Source organism: Bufo gargarizans, chromosome 1 (assembly GCF_014858855.1).
Source record: "Bufo gargarizans isolate SCDJY-AF-19 chromosome 1, ASM1485885v1, whole genome shotgun sequence".
Taxonomy (NCBI): domain Eukaryota; kingdom Metazoa; phylum Chordata; class Amphibia; order Anura; family Bufonidae; genus Bufo; species Bufo gargarizans.
In genome coordinates, this window is record NC_058080.1 from 319407952 (window position 1) to 319434506 (window position 26555).

At 44.4% G+C, this 26555-nt stretch overlaps 1 protein-coding gene across 1 annotated transcript in view; it reads right to left on the reverse strand.

Annotated features, from left to right (window-relative positions):
• Positions 1 to 1344: 1344 nt before the first annotated feature.
• Positions 1345 to 26555, reverse strand: part of LOC122928480 — a 187745-nt gene continuing 162534 nt past the window's right edge. The window contains exon 8 of the mRNA XM_044281355.1: positions 1345 to 1548. Coding sequence (XP_044137290.1) covers positions 1501 to 1548 — 48 coding nt within the window. The 3' untranslated portion in view covers positions 1345 to 1500. The remainder of the gene's footprint in view (positions 1549 to 26555) is intronic.

The window sequence follows — 26555 nt, forward strand, 5'->3', positions numbered from 1 at the left end:
ATATGGGGAATGTAAAGTAATAACTATTTTTGAAAGTATTACTATGTATTATAGAAGTAGAGAAATTGATACTTGTAAATTTTGTATTTTTTATAAATAAAAATGAAGTTTCTTCCTTGCCTTTTATCTTTAACAATCCTAAGGTTAGGGCTACACGGCAACACATGTCACAGCCAGGATGGCCGAGTAGCAGTGATCCCATAGAAATTAATGACATCACTGCAAGTCGCAAGAAAGCCAACACGGCTGGATTTCTTGCAACTGCCGCGTGGCCACTGTCACCGTGTAGCCCTAGCCTAAAACATACTATCTGGAGGAGTCACATCATAGACACTGTGAATCATGTCCCAACCCCATTCCAACCACTGATCTAGGGAGCATTAGGCAAGAAGACTCAGAAAGAAGTAGGAAATAAGAGAGTAACTGGGGCCAAGCAGTAAAACATGGGGTTAAAGCAAGAAGAAGCCAGTAGAGTTGAGATTTATTTTTCTGGTAGATTTGTTCAAATAGTTTATCAAGTGCCCAGATTTATCTGAAAAGTTATGTATGACACTCTCTCTTCTTGGACAGTATGCAACTCCATTCAAGTTGTTCGATGCCAAGACAACTTTAGTAATGTCAAAGAGATTGCAGAAACATACAGTGCTTGTTAAAAAAAACACTTTTTCCCCCCAATAAAAACAGTCCAAAAATTATCCTTTTTTGGTGGCAGATACCTTATTCTCTTATCTGTAAAATGGTGGTCATCATTTTGACCTATTTATGTTGAACAAATCACAAATGTTTCCGACATGATGAAATTTTAATCTTTTGGGAAATTTGCAATGACTGATTTGTGTAGAATCTGTTCACTCATCTCTAGAAGCCAGTAAATAAGTAAAGAGAAGAGGTAAATACTGAATGAGATGATTTCCAGACCAGCCTTAGGTTTTTGCTAATGTGATGTTTTATCTGCTTTGAGTGTATTGTCATAGGGGTTTTCAGATTTTTTTTTTTTTACTGTATCATCAGTGGGGGTCCAAAGCTCGGCACCCTTGCCAATTACCTGTTTGAAGAGGCTATGGCACTTTGTGAGCGCCACAGCCTCCTAGCAGCTGTCCACTGGATAGCAGTTGTGCTTGGTATAGCAGTTCAGCCCCTTTCATTTGAATGAGACTGAGCTCCGCCTAGGCCAGGTGAATAATGAACGTGGCATCACTCTTCAAACAGCTGATCAGTGGGAGCGCAGGGAGTTGAACACCCACTGATCACATATTGATGACTTATCCTAAATGATATGTTATCAATATAGAAGACCAAGGAAACCATTTTAAATAAAAAAAACTGTTATCTAAGTTGGTAGATTAATTTAATTGTACTGAGAACATACACAATACAAGATTATTTTCTTGTGACAATTAGGCAGAATAAAAATTCAGTTAAAAAACATATCTGTATTCAACAGAAACAATGTAGCTTTGCGTTAAACAAGCAAGTAGTCATAATGTCAATTTAGTTCTATTATTTTGGGGGGTATCGAGCAAATGGAACTTCTTCATTCAAGCCATTCTGTAAAAAATAAAGAAAATACATATATGTTCATATCAGGTTAAAATGACATTAAACAGATAAATCAAAAACATTCTTACAGTATAACAAAATATATATTACATAAAATGACAATGGAAATTGAGGACAATCTATTAATTAGGATTGTTCCAATTCATATGGACATTAAAGAAGGAATCCTGCTACTTGGGAAATCAATCTATTAGCCAATAATGTAAGCTACTAAAAAGAATGGCATACTAATACTACACCTCTGCTGGCTTCCCCAGACAATAACAGCTGCCTGTTACCCATAAATTACCCAATTTTAGAGACATTGAGGTACCCCTACAGGGAGAACCCCTAGAAAGCGACCTCATTTTGGAAACTACACCCATCAAGAAAGGAGTATAGTAAGCATATTGACCCCAGAAATGAATGTGTAGTGATGGAAAATTAAATTATACAGCTATGCTGTTACACTGAACCAATATGTTATGCTATTGTGCTCATCAAATATCACTGTGGATCTCTGCAGCTACTCAAGAGTGACCAAGGGCCATTTGGCTGCTTCTCTAATTAGTGCTCTCTTTGCCTGGGCTGTCAGTTTAAGGGCTCGTTTATAGAGTTGAGCGAACACCTGGATGTTCGGGTTCGAGAAGTTCGGCCGAACTTCCCGAAAATGTTCGGGTTCGGGATCCGAACCCGATCCGAACTTCGTCCTGAACCCGAATCCCATTGAAGTCAATGGGGACCCGAACTTTTCGGCACTAAAACGGCTGTAAAACAGCCCAGGAAAGGGCTAGAGGGCTGCAAAAGGCAGCAACATGTAGGTAAATCCCCTGCAAACAAATGTGGATAGGAAAATGAATTCAATTAAAAATTAAATAAATAAAAATTAACCAAAATCAATTGGAGAGAGGTCCCATAGCAGAGAATCTGGCTTCCCGTCACCCACCACTGGAACAGTCCATTCTCAGATATTTAGGCCCCGGCACCCAGGCAGAGGAGAGAGGTCCCGTAACAGACAATCTGGCTTCATGTCAGCAGAGAATTAGTCTGCATGTCATAGCAGAGAATGAGGCTTCACGTCAGCCACCACTGCAACAGTCCATTGGCATATATTTAGGCCCAGCACACAGGCAGAGGAGAGAGGTCCCATAACAGAGGATCTGGCTTCATGTCAGCAGAGAATCAGTCTTCATGTCATAGCAGAGAATCAGGCTTCACGTCACCCAACATTGGAACAGTCCATTGGCATATATTTAGGCCCTGGCACCCAGACAGAGGAGAGGTTCATTCAACTTTGGGTAGCCTCGCAATATAATGGTAAAATGAAAATAAAAATAGGATTGAATTAGGAAGTGCCCTGGAGTACAATAATATATGGTTAAGGGGAGGTAGTTAATGTCTAATCTGGACAAGGGACAGACAGGTCCTGTGGGATCCATGCCTGGTTCATTTTTATGAACGTCAGCTTGTCCACATTGGCTGTAGACAGGCGGCTGCGTTTGTCTGTAATGACGCCCCCTGCCGTGCTGAATACACGTTCAGACAAAACGCTGGCCGCCGGGCAGGCCAGCACCTCCAAGGCATAAAAGGCTAGCTCTGGCCACGTGGACAATTTAGAGACCCAGAAGTTGAATGGGGCCGAACCATCAGTCAGTACGTGGAGGGGTGTGCACACGTACTGTTCCACCATGTTAGTGAAATGTTGCCTCCTGCTAACACGTTGCGTATCAGGTGGTGGTGCAGTTAGCTGTGTCGTGTTGACAAAACTTTTCCACATCTCTGTGCCATGCTAACCCTGCCCTCAGAGGAGCTGGCCGTGACACAGCTGCCTTGGCGACCTCTTGCTCCTCCTCTGCCTTGGCCTTGGGCTTCCACTTGTTCCCCTGTGACATTTGGGAATGCTCTCAGTAGCGTGTCTACCAACGTGCGCTTGTACTCGCGCATCTTCCTATCACGCTCCAGTGCAGGAAGTAAGGTGGGCACATTGTCTTTGTAGCGTGGATCCAGCAGGGTGGCAACCCAGTAGTCCGCACACGTTAAAATGTGGGCAACTCTGCTGTCGTTGCGCAGGCACTGCAGCATGTAGTCGCTCATGTGTGCCAGGCTGCCCAGGGGTAAGGACAAGCTGTCCTCTGTGGGAGGCGTATCGTCATTGTCCTGCCTTTCCCCCCAGCCACGCACCAGTGATGGACCCGAGCTGCGTTGGGTGCCACCCCGCTGTGACCATGCTTCAGCCTCATCCTCCTCCACCTCCTCCTCATCCTCGTCCTCCAGTAGTGGGCCCTGTCTGGCCACATTTGTACCTGGCCTCTGCTGTTGCCAAAAACCTCCCTCTGAGTCACTTCGAAGAGACTGGCCTGAAAGTGCTAAAAATGACCCCTCTTCCTCCTCCTCCTCCTCCTCCTCCTGGGCCACCTCCTCTTCCATCATCGCCCTAAGTGTTTTCTCAAGGAGACATAGAAGTGGTATTGTAACGCTGATAACAGCGTCATCGCCACTGGCCATGTTGGTGGAGTACTCGAAACAGCGCAACAGGGCACACAGGTCTTGCATGGAGGCCCAGTCATTGGTGGTGAAGTGGTGCTGTTCTGTAGTGCGACTGACCCGTGCGTGTTGCAGCTGAAACTCCACTATGGCCTGCTGCTGCTCGCACAGTCTGTCCAGCATGTGCAAGGTGGAGTTCCACCTGGTGGGCACGTCGCATATGAGGCAGTGAGCGGGAAGGCCGAAGTTACGCTGTAGCGCAGACAGGCGAGCAGCAGCAGGATGTGAACGCCGGAAGCGCGAACAGACGGCCCGCACTTTATGCAGCAGCTCTGACATGTCGGGGTAGTTGTGAATGAACTTCTGCACCACCAAATTCAGCACATGCGCCAAGCAAGGGATGTGCGTCAAATTGGCTAGTCCCAGAGCTGCAACGAGATTTCGCCCATTATCACACACCACCAGGCCGGGCTTGAGGCTCACCGGCAGCAACCACTCGTCGGTCTGTTGTTCTATACCCCGCCACAACTCCTGTGCGGTGTGGGGCCTGTCCCCCAAACATATGAGTTTCAGAATGGCCTGCTGACGTTTACCCCGGGCTGTGCTGAAGTTGGTGGTGAAGGTGTGTGGCTGACTGGATGAGCAGGTGGAAGAAGAGGAGGAGGAAGCCGAGAAGGAGGAGGTGGCAACAGGAGGCAAAGAATGTTGCCCTGCGATCCTTGGCGGCGGAAGGACGTACGCTAAACAGCTCTCCGCCTGGGGCCCAGCTGCCACTACATTTACCCAGTGTGCAGTTAGGGAGATATAGCGTCCCTGGCCGTGCTTACTGGTCCACGTATCTGTGGTTAGGTGGACCTTGCTACAGATGGCGTTGCGCAGTGCACACTTGATTTTATCGGATACTTGGTTGTGCAGGGAAGGCACGGCTCTCTTGGAGAAGTAGTGGCGGCTGGGAACAACATACTGTGGGACAGCAAGCGACATGAGCTGTTTGAAGCTGTCTGTGTCCACCAGCCTAAATGACAGCATTTCATAGGCCAGTAGTTTAGAAATGCTGGCATTCAGGGCCAGGGATCGAGGGTGGCTAGGTGGGAATTTACGCTTTCTCTCAAATGTTTGGGAGATGGAGAGCTGAACGCTGCCGTGTGACATGGTTGAGACGCTTGGTGACGGAGGTGGTGGTGGTGTTGGTGGTACATCCCCTGTTTGCTGGGCGGCAGGTGCCAACGTTCCTCCAGAGGCAGAGGAAGAGGCCGAGGCGGCAGCAGCAGAAGAGGTAGCAGGGGGAGCCTGAGTGACTTCCTTGGTTTTAAGGTGTTTACTCCACTGCAGTTCATGCTTTGCATGCAGGTGCCTGGTCATGCAGGTTGTGCTCAGGTTCAGAACGTTAATGCCTCGCTTCAGGCTCTGATGGCACAGCGTGCAAACCACTCGGGTCTTGTCGTCAGCGCCATTGTTTGAAGAAGTGCCATGCCAGGGAACTCCTTGAAGCTGCCTTTGGGGTGCTCGGTCCCAGATGGCGGCGGTCAGTAGCAGGCGGAGTCTCTTGGCGGCGGGTGTTCTGCTTTTGCCCACTGCTCTCTCTTTTGCTACGCTGTTGGCTCGGTCTCACCACTGCCTCTTCCTCCGAACTGTGAAAGTCAGGGGCACGACCTTCATTCCATGTGGGGTCTAGGACCTCATCGTCCCCTGCATCGTCTTCCACCCAGTCTTGATCCCTGACCTCCTGTTCAGTCTGCACACTGCAGAAAGACGCAGCAGTTGGCACCTGTGTTTCGTCATCATCAGAGACATGCTGAGGTGGTATTCCCATGTCCTCATCATCAGGAAACATAAGTGGTTGTGCGTCAGTGCATTCTATGTCTTTCACCGCTGGGGAAGGGCTGGGTGGATGCCCTTGGGAAACCCTGCCAGCGGAGTCTTCAAACAGCATAAGAGACTGCTGCATAACTTGAGGCTGAGACAGTTTCCCTGGTATGCATGGGGGTGATGTGACAGACTGATGGGGTTGGTTTTCAGGCGCCATCTGTGCGCTTTCTGCAGAAGACTGGGTGGGAGATAATGTGAACGTGCTGGATCCACTGTCGGCCACCCAATTGACTAATGCCTGTACCTGCTCAGGCCTTACCATCCTTAGAACGGCATTGGGCCCCACCATATATCGCTGTAAATTCTGGCGGCTACTGGGACCTGAGGTAGTTGGTACACTAGGACGTGTGGATGTGGCAGAACGGCCACGTCCTCTCCCAGCACCAGAGGGTCCACTAACACCACCACGACCGCGTCCCTTACTAGATGTTTTCCTCATTGTTATGGTTCACCACAACAACAAAAATATTATTTGGCCCAATGTATTGTATTCAAATTCAGCGGGATATAAATTTGAGGCCTAGTATTTAGGCGCTGGGTGACCGGTATGGATTTAGTGACAGAATTAGACTTGGAAATGCACAGTAGCGTGTGTGAAGTTATTCTGAATGAGCCTATGTGCACCTTGAATATTATATACCCTTTTAGGGATAGATTTCAAATAGCTCTGATATAGCAGAAACCACTAAATTATGAAATTGCTAAATTGGGAATTGTATTTCAACCCAGAACAAAAAATGTGCTTTGGCGGACACTAAATAACTTGCCCATCCACAACAGGACAGCGGTAACGACAGATTTAGCGGGATATAAATTTGAGGCCTAGTATTTAGGCGCTGGGTGACCGGTATGGATTTAGTGACAGAATTAGACTTGGAAATGCACAGTAGCGTGTGTGTGAAGTTATTCTGAATGACCCTATGTGCACCTTGAATATTATATACCCTTTTAGGGATAGATTTCAAATAGCTCTGATATAGCAGAAACCACTAAATTATGAAATTGCTAAATTGGGAATTGTATTTCAACCCTGAACAAAAAATGTGCTTTAACGGACACTAAATAACTTGCCCAGCCACAACAGTACAGCGGTAACGACAGATTTAGCGGGATATAAATTTGAGGCCTAGTATTTAGGCGCTGGGTGACCGGTATGGATTTACTGACAGAATTAGACTGTGATATGGCCAAAAAATAACCACACTATTGCTGGTTAAATGCACTTGGTGTGACAGCTTGACCAACCATACTACTGAGGGTTAAATGCACTTGGTGACGGGCGCAGCTTGCCCCTGATGTAGTATATGGCCAAAAAATGAACAGACTATTGCTGGTTAAATGCACTTGGTGACGGGCGCAGCTTGCCCCTGATTTAGTATATGGCCAAAAAATGAACAGACTATTGCTGGTTAAATGCACTTGGTGTGACAGCTTCACCCTGATGTAGGCTTTAGCCAAAAAACAACCACACCATTGAGGGTTAAATGCACTTGGTCGCAGCTTGTGCTGGCGCACCACAAGACACAAAATGGCCGCCGATCACCCCAGAAAAAAGTGACTGACAAACAGTCTGGGCAGCCTAAAAACAGTGAGCAATTGAATTTCAGCAGCTCAATGATGCACAGCTGCAGATCGATCGATTAATCAAGTCCTTTGAAGAAGTTAATCTGCCTAATCTCGCCCTACTGTCGCAGCCGCAACCTCTCCCTACGCTAATCAGAGCAGAGTGACGGGCGGCGCTATGCGACTCCAGCTTAAATAGAGGCTGGGTCACATGGTGCTCTGGCCAATCACAGCCATGCCAATAGTAGGCATGGCTGTGACGGCCTCTTGGGGCAAGTAGTATGACGCTTGTTGATTGGCTGCTTTGCAGCCTTTCAAAAAGCGCCAAGAAAGCGTCACAAACGCGCCAAGAAAGCGACGAACACCGAACCCGAACTTTTACGAAAATGTCCGGGTTCGGGTCCGTGTCACGGACACCCCAAATTTCGGTACGAACCCGAACTATACAGTTCGAGTTCGCTCATCCCTACTCGTTTACACAAATCTTTTTTTGCATTCCGTATAAGGGACGTTTTTGCATTCTGTATACGAAACCGTTCATTTCAATGGGTCCGCAAAAGATGCACTCCAATTTGCGGACCGCAAAACATGGCACGGTTATGTGAACAAGCTGTAACGGTCGCGTACACACACACACAGGGGGGAGGGAAGTGACCACTGCGCTCCACCCTTACCCCTGGCCCTGCCTACTTGCCTCGCGAGTCCTAATGACAGGGGACAACTGGACAGCAATCCCTAGCTTGAACTTAGTGCAGGGATGGCAGACAGACAAACAACAGAACGTGAACGGACCGAGTCAATACCAGGAAAGCTACAAAGTACAAATGGAGCAAGCAGAGAATAGTCAGGAGAAGCCGGGGTCATAAATATTAGGAGAGTCGTGAAGTACCAAAGGAGTAAGCAGAGGATCGTCAGGAGGAGGCCGGGGTCAGAATACCAGGAGAGCAGCAAAGTACACAAGGAGCAGGCAGAGGATCGTCAGGAAGCAGCAGGAGGTAAGTACACCAGGAAATACAACATCACAGGTGGAACCTAAATTAACAGGCAACCTGTGGCCAGCAGGCTGCCTGTATTTATAGTGGGGAGTGAGGGTCATGTGACGTGGCCAGCGTCACATGACCGATAGACCAACCAGTCGAGCTCAGAGTGATCAGCTCGGCGCTCAAGGAACAGGGAACCTCCCAGCTAGCAAAGCCACCCTGGGAACGAGGTCAAACACAGATCCTCGCTCCCAAAGCTAAGCAGCAGGTCTGTGGCTAATGGGAGACCGAGTGCACCTTTGGAACCCCGTTACACAAGCCTAAGTAGAAAGCCATGTCTTGGTAGGTTTGCAGTTGTGCCATAGTCTTTTCATTTTGGATGATGGACTGAATAGTGCTTAATGAGATGTTCAAAGCTTAGGATATTTTTTTTTATAACCTAACCCTGCTTTACACTTCTCCACAACTTCACTGTCTGATGTGTTCCTTGGTTTTCATGATGCTGTTTGATCGCTAATGTTCACTAACAAACCTCTGAGGCCTTCACAGAACAGCTATAGTTATACTGAGAATAAATTAGGTGGATTCTTTATTTATTAGGTGACTTCTGAAGACAATTGGTCACACTGGATTTTATTTAAGGGTGTCAAAGTACAGGGGGCTGAGTACAAATGAGTGCCACACTTTTAGCATTTTTTTATTTATAAATTTTTTGAAAACCATTATTATAATTTTTGTTTTACTTCACACATACTGTGTTGGTCTATAACATAGAACCCCCAATAAAATACATTTTATGGGGACAAAACTGAACTACGGTAAAAACTGAACAGAACAGAAAGCACCAGAATGCATTCTGTTCCATTGCATTCCCATGGAGCACACAAAAATGCTTCCGGCATTGTGTTCATTATGGGATACTGATCAAGGCACCAAAGAAAACAGATCCGGCGCCCATTGACAATGGTCTTAGTGCAAGATCCATCTTGGTCATGTTAGAGATAATGCAACCGGATCTGTTCAAAACAGATGCAGATGGTTGTATTATCCTAACAGAAGTGTTTTTGGTGATCAAAAATGTTGATGTGAAAGTACCCTTAGTTGGGTATAAAGTGGAAAAGTTCCAGGGGTATGAATACTTTTTCAAGACACTGTATATATGCCACTCATCCTATACAGGATAATAGCCAACTAAATGTCAATACAGTATGCATTTGGCATACATTTGTCTGGTATGGGAATATCACAGCCTCAACTGTTTTGAAAAGGTCATTACAATGTTTTAGTTTTAAAAAGGGAGTCATTTTCAAATGTATGTGACTGGAAGCTGCATATGTCTAAGGGGGATGCTTTCATCAGATTTTTTCAAATGGTTTCACCAAACCAAGGTTCTTCTATCTGGACATTTATGATGTATCCACAGGATATGCCATAAATGTCTGATTAGTATGGTCCCACATTGGGGATCTACTCCTATCTCATGAACAGGGTCCCATTGTGCACTGCCCGGCCTTTTCAGAAATGCAGTAGCAGTGGATTGAGAGAGGAACACAAGCATGGGCCTCCTCTTCATTCATGGTAGTGTGCAATGGGGTCCTATTTCTATGAGACATTTAAAGGGGTTAATTGTCAGAAGAAAGAGTGTCTTGTTCTGAATGAGCCTGTAAAAATTATCTTTTAATTGGGAGCAACAGCAGTACAGTGTGGATGTGGAAAGGGTAGGATAATAGTGGCATATGGCTGTAATAGTAGTGCCAGTAGTAGCAGAACAGCATGGATCAGACAAGATAGTAGATGTGTGTCCAGGTGTTTAGGTGTGGTGGTGGTAGTAATAGTAGTGGTGACTGTGTATCAGTAATGGTAGTGGCAGTAGGGTTAATGGAAGTAGCAGTAAAAGATTATCAGCAGATAATAGCATCTGCAACAGTGGTGGCAGCAGCCTCCATATTGTACGGAACATGATGGTAGGCAGGCCAAAAGCGGCAGTGGCATGATGGCAGTAGCAGTAGCCATATGGTACAGAACATGCTGGAAGGCAGGCAGACAGTGGCAATGTCATGATGAGACACAGTTAGCAAGGGCAGATCTATTCATTGGCCTTAAAGAAGAGGAGTGTAAAAATCCTCAAGAATTTATGCCTAAAATATTTTGACAAAAATAATGTTTTGGACACTGGCAGAGGACAACTTGGTCTGTCTAGGTGTCACAACATTGGCAGCTGAGAACAGAGAGAACATACTGGGCCAGTGTTCCAGTCTTCCTACTCAGTCATGGGGACAGGGAATATGGTATGCATCAGAGAAAGGCCAGAGTCCACGTGGAACTAAACCTGGGTTTTGAGGCAGTAGGTCTCAGTTGATTTTCTTCAACCTGTCGCAACACATGAAGATGATTGATCATCGTGGTAATTGTTGTCAACATCATCATCCTCTTGTTCCTCCACCACGACTCCTGTTCATCCTCCAGTGGCAACTCCTCTTCCTCAATGGGACTTTCTCCTTGTGTGTCCACAACAGCTACAGGATGGCCAGCAAGATGTGTAAGCTGTCTTTAAACGTTGTCCCTTGTTGCATCAGAATGAGCATCTAATCTAAGATAAATATCAAAGGAATGACATTGTTTATGCACCCCCGCCGTTCGGCTGCTACAGCGTGCCTTTGCTTCACCAGAGCTCTGGTGAGCAATGCAGGCTCCTGGCAGCTTTCCAAGGACAGGGACATGCATCATATAGTGGCAGTGATTGGTATTACAGCTAAGCCCCATTGACTTGAATGAGGCTGAGCTGCAAGTTGGCAATGTGTGACTGATGTACAGTGATGTCACTAGCCTAGGAAGAGACTGCAGCGCTCAAGGCCTCTAACGGCTGAATGGTGGGGGTCCCGGGTGTCACAATCCCTGCAAATCTGATACTGATGACCTATCCTGAGGATAAGTCATAAATATATTTTCCTTTTCTTTAAGGCTTATTGCACACAAACGTGTGTGCTCTGTTGCCGTATTGCGGACCGCATTTGCTCGTGCATCTTGCATCATCCGGAGATGTGGAATGGTGTGGAACGGAAGCACGGAACGGAATCCTACGGAAGCACTATGGAGAGCTTCCGTGGGGTTTCGTCCCGTACTTTCGTTCCGCAAAAAGATAGAACATGTCCTATCTTTTGCGGAATGACCAGATCACGGAACCATTAAAGCAAATTGGTCCGCGATCCACTGCGGCTGCCCCACGGCGGGTGTTCGTACATTGCAGCCCGCAATTTGCGGGCCGCAGCACGGCCACGGGGCGCACACGTTCATGTGCAAGAGGCCTAAGGCAGATCCTGTGTGTGGATATGCCATAAATGTCCTAATAGACTACCTGACACTGTTAAAGTGATAACCTTTTGATAAATTTTATGCAATAGCTTTCTCTGATGAACTGCCACTGCTCCCTGCCGAGGTGGTCTGGCTTTACACTGCTCGTAGAGACGCTTAAGCATCTGTAAAGTGGAATTCCAGAGAGTTGGAACATTGCAGACTGAGCTGTGTAACGGAAGAGGATTATATCATTGGAGGGTGTTCCGCACTACATAAGAATGGCTAAAAAGAATGGTTAGTCTCCTGGACATTGCCAGTACTTTCCGCAAGCCTGTGTACTATTTTAAAAAGTGTTGCACAACTGTGTTGCATAGTGCGCCATGCAGGGATCATGTGTTATTTCCACCAAATGCAGCATGACCACGATGTTCTGACCATTGTCCATGACCACCTTGCCCAGTTGCAGTTGGTGGGGAGACGGCCATCAAGATATTTGCTGCTTGATGCACTTTAATAAGTGATCGTCTGTTTTCTCCCAGGCCTTTCATACATAACACGGCATGGCAATGATTTACTTTAAAAACTAAGAGGCCAAGCATGCATGAATTAGCTTAACCGATTACGCCCCAATATGCAATGGCGAAATGTTCTGTTCCCCTAGGAGACAAAGGGGCTAAAACTTAACATTTCTTAAATATGTTTAAAATAAATCACGCTCACCAGGGTAAAACCCTCAAAGACAAACAAAGAGACAGCCCAGATGGGCCTAAACAACCAAACACTGAATGGTAACAGTATAAGATGGCATATAAAAGGAATGCTCTCATCCATCAATGGCTGTTGAAACTGATGGTCGAAACTCTTACAATGTGGTGGGCTTCCAAGTGATGGATTTCCCAATCTGGTGGAGATGAAAAATCCAGTAGACTGAGATGCCATTCATAGAAAGTGCCAACGGTTGACTTCAGTATGGATAGAAGTTGGGAGCAGAAGTCCCTAGTAAACGCTATCAAGGGGCATGGACTAATATCACCCTACCTATTTATACGAAGTGCTTGCCCCGCAAGGGGCGAACCTGTCCGGATACCTTTCCCTAATACCGGGCAGTATCCTTAGTATACCCTACTTGAAGTAAACTCCCGACGTGTCACGTTTCGTTCCACATGAAATCATCAGGGGAGATGTAAATAAATAGTGGCAAACAGAAAAAAAGGGCTTGCATTAGTAAGAGGGGTGAGTATAAACACAAAATTTGGCAGTGGTTGGAGCTTGCACACCAATGCAGAAAAAACTGCTAGGGGGAAAGCCGGGCCAGTGGGACCAAGGCCACCCAAAAACCACAAATGACCAATGCGCAGGCACACCAATGGGTGAAGCCTGCTTAAAGCAACTTTGAGTCCAGGTGCAGCCCAGAGTAAGATGTCAAGATGATGCGGCTGTCAGCAAGGAGTGCTTACCTGTCAGCACTTTTTAAATGCATCCAGCAGCACACCAGTGATCCAGGACCGCCCTGGTCCTGGATTACTGGCGCGCAAGGCAGAGGAACGGCGCACAGCGGCGCTACTCCCCACCGGCAAGGATCGCAGTGCTGGAAGAAGCCGTGAATCATGTGACCGAAGTCATGTGATGAAGCCCAGCCGTCCATGGAACACAGCGCTCCAATACAAGCGTCCCACAGCAGGGGCGGTTACATATGCAGTCAGGCGGTGCGCTGGAGTGAGAGCAACCTGTATGCCTCAGGCAATATCCCGGGCGTCAGAGGTTGCAGTGGAGGCTCATAATAGTTAAAACCTCTGGTAACTAAAACAATAATAAAACAGAGCTGAAAATGGCAGGCCAATGGCTGGCCAATGCAGTCAATAGCTGATTAAGGAGTCAAAAGGACATACAGTACAGGGAAGGGAAACCTGGGGGGGGGGGGGAAGGGAGACTGGGGGGGAGGGAAAGAGGGGAATGTGGTGGGGTGCCATGGTTTTTAAATAAAGCAGCTAAAATTAAGCTGCTCATTCAAACCCAGCAGGGCCATGGTTTTAAGATAACAAATCCAACGAGTCTCACGTTGGAGAATGGCCCGGTCCCAGTGCCCCCTATGCCGTGGGGGAAGGACTCTGTCTATGCCCATAACGGACACAAGAGCTTTACCATTGTGGTGACTATGAAGGTAGTTGGCCACTGGTGTATCTTTGGCCTTTGAAATATAATTTAAGTGTTCCCCAATTCTTCTGCGGAACTCGCGGATGGTCTTACCCACATATTACTTGCCACATTTGCAAGTGAGGAGACCACCCTGCGAGTTTGGCAGTTGATGTAGTGATGGATGGCATATTCTTTACCAGTGATATTACTGCGGAATGTTTTCCCGGTTCCCAGGTGGGTGCAGGCAATACAGCCACTGCACCTGTAACAATTGTATTGGAGTGCGGTGTTCTCTGCCGCTGCATTCCATGGCCGGCTGCGGCTTCTTCCAGCGCTGTGATCGATCCTTACTGGTGGGGCGCGGCACCGCTGTGCGCCGCTGTGCGTTCCTCTTCCTTGCGTTCCACCGTTCACGTGACTTCCCTCATCCGGTGTCACGTAACCGGAAGCAGGGCGGTCCTGGATCACCTGCGTGCTGCTGGATGCATTTAAAAAGTGCTGACAGGTAAGTATTCCTTGCCGACAGCTGCATTATCTTGACATCTTACTCTGGGCCGCACCTGGACTCTAAGTTGCTTTAAGCAGGCTTCACCTACTGGTGTGCCTGCACATTGGTCATTTGTGGTTTTTGGGTGACCTTGGTCCCAGTGGCCCGGCTTTCCCCCTAGCAGTTTTTTATGCATTGGTGTGCAAGCTCCAACCACTGCCAAATTTTGTGTTTATACTCACCCCTCTTACTAATGCAAGCCCTTTTTTCTGCTTTCCACCATTTATTTACATCTCCCCTGATGATTTCATGTGGAACGAAACGTTACATGTCGGGAGTTTACCTCCAGTAGGGTGTACTAAGGATACTGCCCAGTATTAGGGAAAGGTATCCAGACAAGGTCGCCCCTTGAGGGGCAAGTACTTCGTATAGATAGGTAGGTAGGTTAGTCCCTACCCCTTGATAGGGTTTAATAGGGACTTCCGCTCCCGACTCCTATCCATACTGAAGTCAACCGTTGGCACTTTCTCTGAATGGCATCTCAGTCCATTGGATTTTTCATCTCCACCAGATTGGGAAATCCATCACTTGGAAGCCCACCACATTGTAAGGCTTTCGACCATCAGTTTTTGAACAGCCATTGATGGGTGAGAGCATTCCTTTTATATGACATCTTATACTGTTACCATTCAGTGTTTGGTTGTTTAGGCCCATCTGGGCTGTCTCTTTGTTTGTCTTTCAGGGTTTTACCCTGGTCAGCGTGATTTAGGGGAATATTTTATAAATCCTAGGGGAACAATGATTTACTTTACACATATGAAAGGAGGGAGGGGGAGTGATGCCTTCCTTGCTGTTGTTAAAGGGTTTCTACCACTTAGGCGTCACATATTTGGCTGTCAGACACTAGCGATCCGCTAGTGTCTGCTCTGGCCAACCATCCTAATATAATTGCTTTTGGGACGGTGGTTTGGCTAAAAAAACTACTTTTATTAATATGCTAATGAGCCTCTAGGTGCTATGGGGGCGTCATTAGCACCTAGAGGCTCCGTCTACCTTCAGAAACTGCCGCCGCCGAGCGCGTCCCTCCAGCCCGCCCATCTCCTCCTGAATGCGATCCTCGTATGTATTCTGCGCATGCGCAGTGAATGTCTGACCGCTTCCTTGCTCAGACATCTCCACTGCGCCTGCGCGATGACGCCATAGTGCTCCGAGGAACAGGCGCAGTGGAGATGTCTGAGCAGGGAAGCTGTCAGACATTTACTGCGCATGCGCAGAAGACATACGAGGATCGCATTCAGGAGGAGATGGGCGGGCTGGAGGGACGCGCTGGGGGCGGCAGTTTCTGAAGGTAGACGGAGCCTCTAGGTGCTAATGACGCCCCCATAGCACCTAGAGGCTCATTAGCATATTAATACAAGTAGTTTTTTTAGCCAAACCACCGTCCCAAAAGCAATTATATTAGGATGGTTGGCCAGAGCAGACACTAGCGGATCGCTAGTGTCTGACAGCCAAATATGTGACGCCTTAGTGGTAGAAACCCTTTAAGGATGGAGGAGGATGTGTAGGAGCAGATTGATAAACACGTAGTGCGAGAACCAGGTTGATACAAACAGGGAAGTGTCAATAGGACCTGGTCTTCTTGCTGCAGTACTATCTTGCTTCACAAAATATTGACCCAGTGGGACAAGAAAGATATGTACTGTCCATATTATCAATGGCTGACGGAGTGATGTAGGAGGATGAGTAGTCTGAGCAGGAGAAGCATAAGTGATGCAGCGATGATGATGATCACAATAACACTGTACTGCATGTGAATGCGACCCGGCCACTGCAAAGGAGACTAGGACAATTAGGACACTCTTGATGCGCTAGCAGCTAGTAGTCACTTCTATTTTCCCACTGGATCCGGTGATGTTGCTGTATTTGCTGCAATAGAGCCATGGTGCCTACTGTACATTTGTGTTTGAATGCCCACAGCTTTTTTTAATCCTGCAGATCTTACACATGGCAATGCTTTTGTTATCTGGCACTGTGAAGAAAAACTGCCAGATGGGAGACACATACCCTGCACGGGATAGCGGCAGCCAAGCTTGGCTTAGGTTTGGCATGTTTTAAGCCTCTGCCCACAGTATCAGAGGCATCATCAGTTCCCAAGATGACCATAACAGATGCAGGTCTAGACCTGGCAGTTTTTTGGGGAGGTTTTGGCTGTACATTGCCTCTGCTCGTTATTGCTGCAGTTGCCAATACCATCCTCTTCTTGTGTTACTTCTTCCTCAAGATCTTGATCTGGCTCCCAGTCGCTGTCTAACACACAGTCATCATAGTCCTCACCCTCCCAGCCACTTTTATCAGACTGTTCTAATCAAAGGTGGCCACAGCACTCGTGTATAAGGCTTCTGTGGGTGCACGCCTCCAATGAATTCCTTTCACCCAAGGAGTCTTGTATAAAATTTTCCACAAAAGATGGCGGAGACAGCACACCAGATTAAGTTACTATTGAGGCTTTATTCGTACAGTAGTACACACAAAAGCATTTACGGCAAATGCAACGTTTTGGGCCCTGGTACGGTGCCCTTTATCAAGCTTAAGCCTGGATTATGGCGGACACGCCATGTCTGCCATAATCCAGGCTTAAGCTTGATAAAGGGCACCGTACCAGGGCCCAAAACATTGCATTAGCCATAAATGCTTTTGTGTGTACTACTGTACGAATAAAGCCTAAATAGTAACTTCATCCGTTGTGCTGTCTCTGCCATCTTTTGTGGAAAATTATATACTTTTTTTAGACTGTGTTATGACAACATGGGCTCCTTGGTCCCCTCTCCATTCTCTGCTCTGTATTTGCCCTGAGTGCCACTACAATTGCCCTTACCACCACCTCCATGGCTACAGGTGCCACTACTACCACCAAAAAAAAACACAGCTATGCGTGGGGTCCATCTCTCCCTGAACCTCCTCCTCATGGCAGTCCAAGTGCTTACTGTTCAAACACAACCCATCAACAGGAAGACTCTCTAGACTATCTTCCTTAGCGCTTCGTGATTTTATTTTTTTTTGATAAAAAAAAGAAGGTGCCCCACTAGGAGTAAGAGTGTAGACAGAAAAGCTGCAACTGAAAGGCTTTTCTGGGGTTGTAAGAGGGAGAAACAGAAGGATTGCTGTGATCCCTGGCTCCAAAGCACAGTGTGAGACTCAGAGGTGACTTACAGTACAGACCAAAAGTTTGGACACACCTTCTCATTCAAAGACTTTTCTTTATTTTCATGACTATGAAAATTGTAGATTCACACTGAAGGCATCAAAACTATGAATTAACACATGTGGAGTTATATACATAACAAAAAAGTGTTAAACAACTGAAAATATGTCATATTCTAGGTTCTTCAAAGTAGCCACATTTTGCTTTGATTACTGCTTTGTACTCTCTTGATGAGCTTCAAGAGGTAGTCATCTGAAATGGTTTTCACTTCACAGGTGTGCCCTGTCAGGTTTAATAAGTGGGATTTCTTGCCTTATAAATGGGGTTGGGACCATCAGTTGCCTTGTGGAGAAGTCAGGTGGATACACAGCTGATAGTCCTACTGAATAGACTTTTGAATTTGTATTATGGCAAGAAAGAGTAGCTAAGTAAAGAAAAACGAGTGGCCATCATTACTTTAAGAAATGAAGGTCAGTCAGTCCGAAAAATTGGGAAAACTTTGAAAGTGTCCCCAAGTGCAGTCACAAAAATCATCAAGCGCTACAAAGAAACTGGCTCACATGCGGACCGCCCCAGGAAAGGAAGACCAAGAGTCACCTCTGCTGTGGAGGATAAGTTCCTCCGAGTCACCAGCCTCAGAAATCGCAGGTTAACAGCAGCTCAGATTAGAGACCAGGTCAATGCCACACAGAGTTCTAGCAGCAGACACATCTCTACAACAACTGTTAAGAGGAGACTGTGTGAATCAGGTCTTCATGGTAGAATATCTGCTAGGAAACCACTGCTAAGGACAGGCAACAAGCAGAAGAGACTTGTTTGGGCTAAAAAACACAAGGAATGGACATTAGACCAGTGGAAATCTGTGCTTTGGTCTGATTAGTCCAAATTTGAGCTCTTTGGTTCCAACCACCGTGTCTTTGTGCGACGCAGAAAAGGTGAACGGATGGACTCTACATGCCTGGTTTCCACCGTGAAGCATGGAGGAGGAGGTGTGATGCTGTGGGGGTGCTTTGCTGGTGACACTGTTGGGGATTTATTCAAAATTGAAGGCATACTGAACCAGCATGGCTACCACAGCATCTTGCAGCGGCTTGCTATTCCATCCGGTTTGCGTTTAGTTGGACCATCATTTACTTTTCAACAGGACAATGACCCCAAACACACCTCCAGGCTGTGTAAGGGCTATTTGACCATAAAGGAGAGTGATGGTGTGCTGCGCTAGATGACCTGGCCTCCACAGTCACCGGACCTGAACCCAATCGAGATGGTTTGGGATGAGCTGGACCACAGAGTGAAGGCAAAAGGGCCAACAAGTGCTAAGCATCTCTGGGAACTCATTTAAGACTGTTGGAAGACCATTTCAGGTGACTACCTCTTGAAGCTCATCAAGAGAATGCAAAGAGTGTGCGAAGCAGTAATCAAAGCAAAAGGTGGCTACTTTGAAGAACCTAGAATATGACATATTTTCAGTTGTTTCACACTTTTTTGTTATGTATATAATTCCACATGTGTTAATTCATAGTTTTGATGCCTTCAGTGTGAATCTACAATTTTCATAGTCATGAAAATAAAGAAAACTCTTTGAATGAGAAGGTGTGTCCAAACTTTTGGTCTGTACTGTATATGCCATCCTGCTATTCCAAGAGAAGGAGTGAGCCATTCATTCCACAATCTGATCCTCTTTGTCCTCAATAATAATGTTGCATCTTTCACAAGCTAGGGAGAACTGTGGCCTACTGCTACCACTACCAGCTGGATGTCTGGTGCTGATACTACCCACATTCAGTATCAGGATGAGGCATAAGTCTTTTGTTTTGCACTCTTTCCTTTTACATACATTTTATTATGAGCCCTATTAATAAAAAGTCATGGGTTTGATACACACAGATTATTAAATGGTACTAGCAAAATTGCAAGTGTTTTTTTCTGAATTTGAAAGAGAGGTGCAATGTCCCGAATCCCTCTCCTTTCACAAACAGACTACAGACTCGTATTGACAATTTACGATGGTTAACAATACAATTTTTCCTGTGAAAATATATACTCTAATGCTGTAAAACATGTGTGAGAGAATGCAATCTTTTTGCAGTGATGTAAAACATTTTGTAAACTTGTCACTGTGATGCAGTTGCCTTCAGTAACATGGTTATATGTTACTGATGTGAAATGCATTTGTTGCTGTATCCTAACACCCAATCTTGCAGCAATGTACAACGTGTTCAGTAACATGGGTATAACGCACTGAAATGCCCAGTTTCAACTGGTTTCTAGAAAAAAAAGGGGGGTAATTCCTCAATACTTGCAAGGACATAATTTGTATGGAAATGTACAAAAAAACTAAAAAAAACTAAAAAAAACAAACCCTGTTTGTACTAGTTGCCAGAAGCTGAGCTGACAGTAGTGGCCAATTCTCACTCCTTCACTCTTTCCATGATTATAGCCCTTAATATATAGCATGTTCTCAAATATATGCCCTATTCTCTTCCTATAATCTTCATATACTGTCCCTTTCACAGTATCAGTGGGATATGCCTCCAGGTCACCAGTACAATGCAGAATGGTGTTCTGCTCATACTGCTCAGGCACCTCCCTGCCTGACTTTTTAATTATATAGAAACTAGGTAAATGTTTGGAAAGGTGTCACTGAACAAAATATTACCCTTAAAACTTCACATTTATTAGTAAAAATATACAGGTCCTTCTCAAAAAATTAGCATATTGTGATAAAGTTCATTATTTTCTGTAATGTACTGATAAACATTAGACTTTCATATATTTTTGATTCATTACACACCAACTGAAGTAGTTCAAGCCTTTTATTGTTTTAATATTGATGATTTTGGCATACAGCTCATGAAAACCCAAATTTCTTATCTAAAAAAAATAGCATATTTCATCCGACCAATAAAAGAAAAGTGTTTTTAATACAAAAAAAGTCAACCTTCAAATAATTATGTTCAGTTATGCACTCAATACTTGGTCGGGAATCCTTTTGCAGAAATGACTGCTTCAATGCGGCGTGGCATGGAGGCAATCAGCCTGTGGCACTGCTGAGGTGTTATGGAGGCCCAGGATGCTTCAATAGCGGCCTTAAGCTCATCCAGAGTGTTGGGTCTTGCGTCTCTCAACTTTCTCTTCCCAATATGCCACAGATTCTCTATGGGGTTCAGGTCAGGAGAGTTGGCAGGCCAATTGAGCACAGTAATACCATGGTCAGTAAACCATTTACCAGTGGTTTTGGCACTGTGAGCAGGTGCCAAGTCGTGCTGAAAAATGAAATCTTCATCTCCATAAAGCTTTTCAGCAGATGGAAGCATGAAGTGCTCCAAAATCTCCTGATAGCTAGCTGCATTGACCCTGCCCTTGATAAAACACAGTGGACCAACACCAGCAGCTGACATGGCACCCCAGACCATCACTGACTGTGGGTACTTGACACTGGACTTCAGGCATTTTGGCATTTCCCTCTCCCCAGTCTTCCTCCAGACTCTGGCACCTTGATTTCCGAATGACATGCAAAATTTGCTTTCATCCGAAAAAAGTACTTTGGACCACTGAGCAACAGTCCAGTGCTGCTTCTCTGTAGCCCAGGTCAGGCGCTTCTGCCGCTGTTTCTGGTTCAAAAGTGGCTTGACCTGGGGAATGCGGCACCTGTAGCCCATTTCCTGCATACGCCTGTACACGGTGGCTCTGGATGTTTCTACTCCAGACTCAGTCCCTGCTTCCTCAGGTCCCCCAAGGTCTGGAATCGGTCCTTCTCCACAATCTTCCTCAGGGTCCGGTCACCTCTTCTCGTTGTGCAGCGTTTTCTGCCACACTTTTTCCTTCCCACAGACTTCCCACTGAGGTGCCTTGATACAGCACTCTGGGAACAGCCTATTCGTTCAGAAATTTCTTTCTGCGTCTTACCCTCTTGCTTGAGGGTGTCAATGATGGCCTTCTGGACAGCAGTCAGGTCGGCAGTCTTACCCATGATTGCGGTTTTGAGTAATGAACCAGGCTGGGAGTTTTTAAAAGCCTCAGAAATCTTTTGCAGGTGTTTAGAGTTAATTAGTTGATTCAGATGATTATGTTAATAGCTCGTTTAGAGAACCTTTTCATGATATGCTAATTTTTTGAGATAGGAATTTTGGGGTTTCATGAGCTGTATGCCAAAATCATCAATATTAAAACAATAAAATGCTTGAACTACTTCAGTTGTGTGTAATGCATCTAAAATATATGAAAGTCTATTGTTTATCAGTACATTACAGAAAATAATGAACTTTATCACAATATGCTAATTTTTTTAGAAGGACCTGTATATACCCACATCAAAAAATAAAAATAAACTAAACATAAATTAAATGGAGATCAGTATCACAATCTGGGACTAAAGTATGAATTCAATAGGATACAACTATTACCACATGTGTGGTTACTCATGGTACTGTGTATCTCAATGGTGTAGTGATTGCATTCACCATATCATTCGGTGAGGGCTACTTCAATGTTAACTGTAGAGACTTGCAATCTGAAATTCTGCCAAATATTCAAGAAGGAGCATAAGAAGGTTGTAGCATAAAGTACGCTTTTAGGAATCAGGGAAACTGTCCATACATTTCTGTACTGTCCCTGCTCAAAAGCGGAGTAATCGCCCCGAAAGTGTGTGTGTGTGGGGGGGGGGGGGGCCCACTTATTGGTGGCTGTACCTTCACTAAGAATCCCTACTTGTCCAATGGTTTCCAATCGCAATAATTTTTTGTCTTTCAATCAGTTGCCTAGTGTAGTATAAAGTCTCCAATTTTTTATTTCCCAATGCGTTTCCCCTACTTGAATGTATCGATTCATCGGGGGACCGGCATGAAAATTGCACAATGGCATGAAAAGATTAAAGGCCAATGGATGGTGCTGACCTGCGGCATTGATGGCTTCCCACCGCAGGTTTAAGTACCCTATGTCTATTGAATGCCGGCGTGTGTTAAGATAGAGTGCGCAGGTAATGAACACAGTGCACGCACCACCATGCATGCGTCCGTCGTGCATCTGAAAAAGAGGCTTGGTCAGAAGCATGCATACCCATTAATGTTTACATGCTCTATAGCGCATGCGCCTGCCCCATATCTCGGGAATCAGTACTACTGTTGATTCACTCATCTCTAGTGGTAAACACTCAGAAAGCTCTTTGTAGTATGCACATATGGACGGACAATTCATCCACCACACCTGTATATGCCACAAATTATTTTCTCCAACCATGTACCCTGTTTTTTAGGGGGTAGATAATGGCTTTGGACAAATCTCTCAATGATCTACCTCTTCTGTATGTAATGGCTGGAGAGTCAGACAAAGTGGAATTCGATCCAAATTTCAGGAAAAATTTGATTTGCAAGGAATGCGAATTTCCGCGCGCTTCATGGTAACGAATTGCAATTTTTCCTAAAATGGCAGCTACAATGGTGGCTATACATGTGAGGACATGGGGCATGGAACTTTGGGAAGGCAGGCTGACCCATAATGTCATGCATGCAGCCAATCAGCAGCCAGCCACCCCTGTGATGCCAAAGTCCTATAAATACGGCGGCCATTTTAGAGTCAGACATTTTCCAGTGTTCTGAGTGCAGGGACAGATGCGAGAAGGAGCTAGGGACAGCAATAGGAAAAACCTCATTGTGAACCCCCCCTGTAAAAACGATTTATAAATGCAGGGAAAGGATAGGGAGGAATCATTTCACAGCATCTTAGTGCAGGGAGTGATGTCATAAGGTGCTAGGGACAGTGCCATAAAAGTGATTTACAAGTGCAGGGAAAGTATAGGGATGAATCATTTCACAGCATCTTAGTGCAGGGAGAGACATCTGAAGTCACTAGAGACGGTGCTAGAAAAACATCAATGTGAAAGAAAATGCGATTTACAAGTGCAGGGAAACATTATTTGGGGATCCAAATAGCCATTATACAGCTCTGGCATTGCAGCAATTTGTTCCTGCTATTGGGGTGCAAGTGCAATGTTGAAAAGCCTTATAAGAAAAGACTTACATCTGTGGGAAAAGAGAGAATATACGCATTTCCCTTCTGCAGTTATATGTGGTGAAAGAATTCAGTGTCCTATTTCAGTACAAAAAGAAAAAAATATATACACTTCACTGTTGCATTTATTTGTGGTGAAATAGATTAGAGGCCTATTCCAGTACAAAACTATAAAACATTTTTTAACAAATTTCACTTCTGGAGTTTTATGTGGTGAAAGCATTCTGTGTCCTTTTTCAGTAGAAAAAGGAAAACAATATAGGCACTTCACCATTGCAATTATTTCTGGTGAAAGACTTTATTGGCCTATTTTAGTACAAATGAAAAATATATACACATTTCACTTCTGCAGTTATATGTGGTGAAAGTGTTCAGTGTCCTATTTCATTAACAAAAGATAAAATATATACGCACTTCACTGTTGCTTTTATTTGTGGTGAAAGAGTTTAGTGGCCTATTTCAGTACAACAAGGAAAAATATATACCCATTTCACTTCTGTGGTTATATGTGGTGAAAGCGTTCACTGTCCTATTTCAGTACAAAAACGAAAAAAATAAAAATAAAATTGCGCACTACACTGTTGCATTTATTTGTGGTAAAAGAGTTTAGTAGCCTATTTTAGTACAAAATGGAAAAATATATAAGCATTTCACTTCTGCAGTTATATGTGGTAAAAGCAATCAGTGTCCTACAGTATTTCAGTACAAAAAATATATATATATACGCACTTCACTGTTGCATTTATTTGTGGTCAAAGACTTTAGTGGCCTATTTCAATACAAATTGAAAAATATATACACATTTCACTTCTGAAGTTATATGTGGTGAAAGCATTTAGTGTTCTATTTCATTACCAAATAGAAAAAAAATATATGCACTTCACCATTGCAATTATTTATGGTGAAAGACTTTAGTGGCCTATTTCAGTACAAATGAAAAACATATACACATTTCACTTCTGCAGTTATATGTGGTGAAAGTGTTCAGTGTCCTATTACATTAACAAACGGAAAAAAATAAACACACTTCACTGTTGCATTTATTTGTGGTGAAAGAGTTTATTGGCCTATTTCAGCACAAAATGAAAAATATATACGCATTTCACTTCTGTAGTTATATATGGTGAAAGCGTTCAGTGTCCTATTTCATTAACAAAAGAAAAAGATATATACACACTTCACTGTTGCATTTATTTGTGGTGAAATAGTTTAGTGGCCTATTTCAGTACAAAAAGGAAAAATATATATGCATTTCACTTCTGCAGTTATATGTTATGACAGCAATCAGTGTCCTACAGTATTTCAGTACAAAAAGGAAAAAATATATACACACTTCACCATTGCATTTATTTGTGGTGAAAGACTTTAGTGGCCTATTTCAGTACAAAAAGGAAAAATATATATGCGCATTTCACTTCTGCAGTTATAGTGCTGATAGCGTTTAATGTCTTATTTCATTACCAAAAGGAAAAAATATGCGCACTTCACTGTTGCATTTATTTGTGGTGAAAGACTTTAGTGGCCTATTTCAGTACAAAAAGAAAAATATATACGCATTTTTCTTCTGCAGTTATATGTAGTGAAAGCGTTAAGTGTCCTATTTCATTAACAAAAGGGAAAAAAATATATGGACTTCATTGTTGCATTTTTTTGTGGTAAAAGAGTTTATTGGCCTATTTCAGTAAATAAAGTAAAAAATATACGTACTTCACTGGTGCAGTTATTTGTGGTAAAAGCATTTAGTGGCCTATTTCAGTACAAAAAGAAATATATATTCTCAGTTCACTTTTACAGTTATATGTGGTGAAAGCGTTCAGTGTCCTATTTCATTACCAAAATGTAAAAAAATATATGCACTTCACTGTTGCATTTATTTGTGATGAAAGACTTTTGTGATTGAAAAGCCCACAAGGGGAGAGTGTCAGTGTCTAAAACAACTTTTAATATTAATTCAAGACAGGAGACTCCATTATGCTTATATCCATAAATACAGGACCAACCTGGGCAAGGTTAATTCAACATATATTTACAAATGCCTAATTAGGCAATAGAAACCTATCTTGGCCCGGGTTACTTTAATACTTCACTTTTATTGAACACATTGTTAAAAAGTGTCACTAGACATAGTGAACCACATTTGTAGTAACACAGACAAAACACAAAATAACTACTAGGGTGTTAAAAACACAGTAGTGGCCCACCACAAAAATGCTGTATGTATCAATAGGAAGTGATATACTGGATTACTCACTCCAAAAAAGAGGAGAAGAACAGAAACAATTTCATATACCCACAGGGAGTGATATTGGATGCTGCCCGTTACCCCTGATGAAGCCAGCGAGACTGGTGAAACATGTTGGGGGGCAGTTCTAGGTTTTAATTAGCAGACAAGTGGCCCCCATCTGCTAATCACTACTAGTGACTTAGTTTCTTTATACGATTAGTTGCATATTAGGAGAACAGCAATCCTGCTAGTCCTGCATACATCAGTTGAATGCCCAAACAGTATAGCGATCGTTTGCATTTAGGGACAAACTGCACAGTGATGGCGTTTTGGTTACAGTGAGGGTGGATATCATAAATCCTCCTCAACAAAGGGTAGCACTTTGTGTCACTTGCCACTTCAGGTGCTATTAGGCAATTCTGCTGACAATAGCATTTTGATATGTTGGCACGCATCTAGCCAGAAACTAGTAGTGGTTTGGCCCGTCCAGTGACAACCTCTCTGTATCGACAGTGAGCATTTATAGTGCTGGTTTGGACAGATTTGGCACTTACCAGCAGTGTACATGTTCCATTTACCATAGCCAATGCCATCATTCATATGCTAGTGTCCCTTGAGTATGTCTAGTGTATGGTGGGTGGATGTCAAAAAATCCCTCCATACATTCAAGGGCCATTAATCAGTGCGATTTGTCGCCTACTGCTGCCAAAAATTTGGTGTTGTTAACAGCACACAGACACGCGGTTAGCCACTTTGTCAATAAATAAT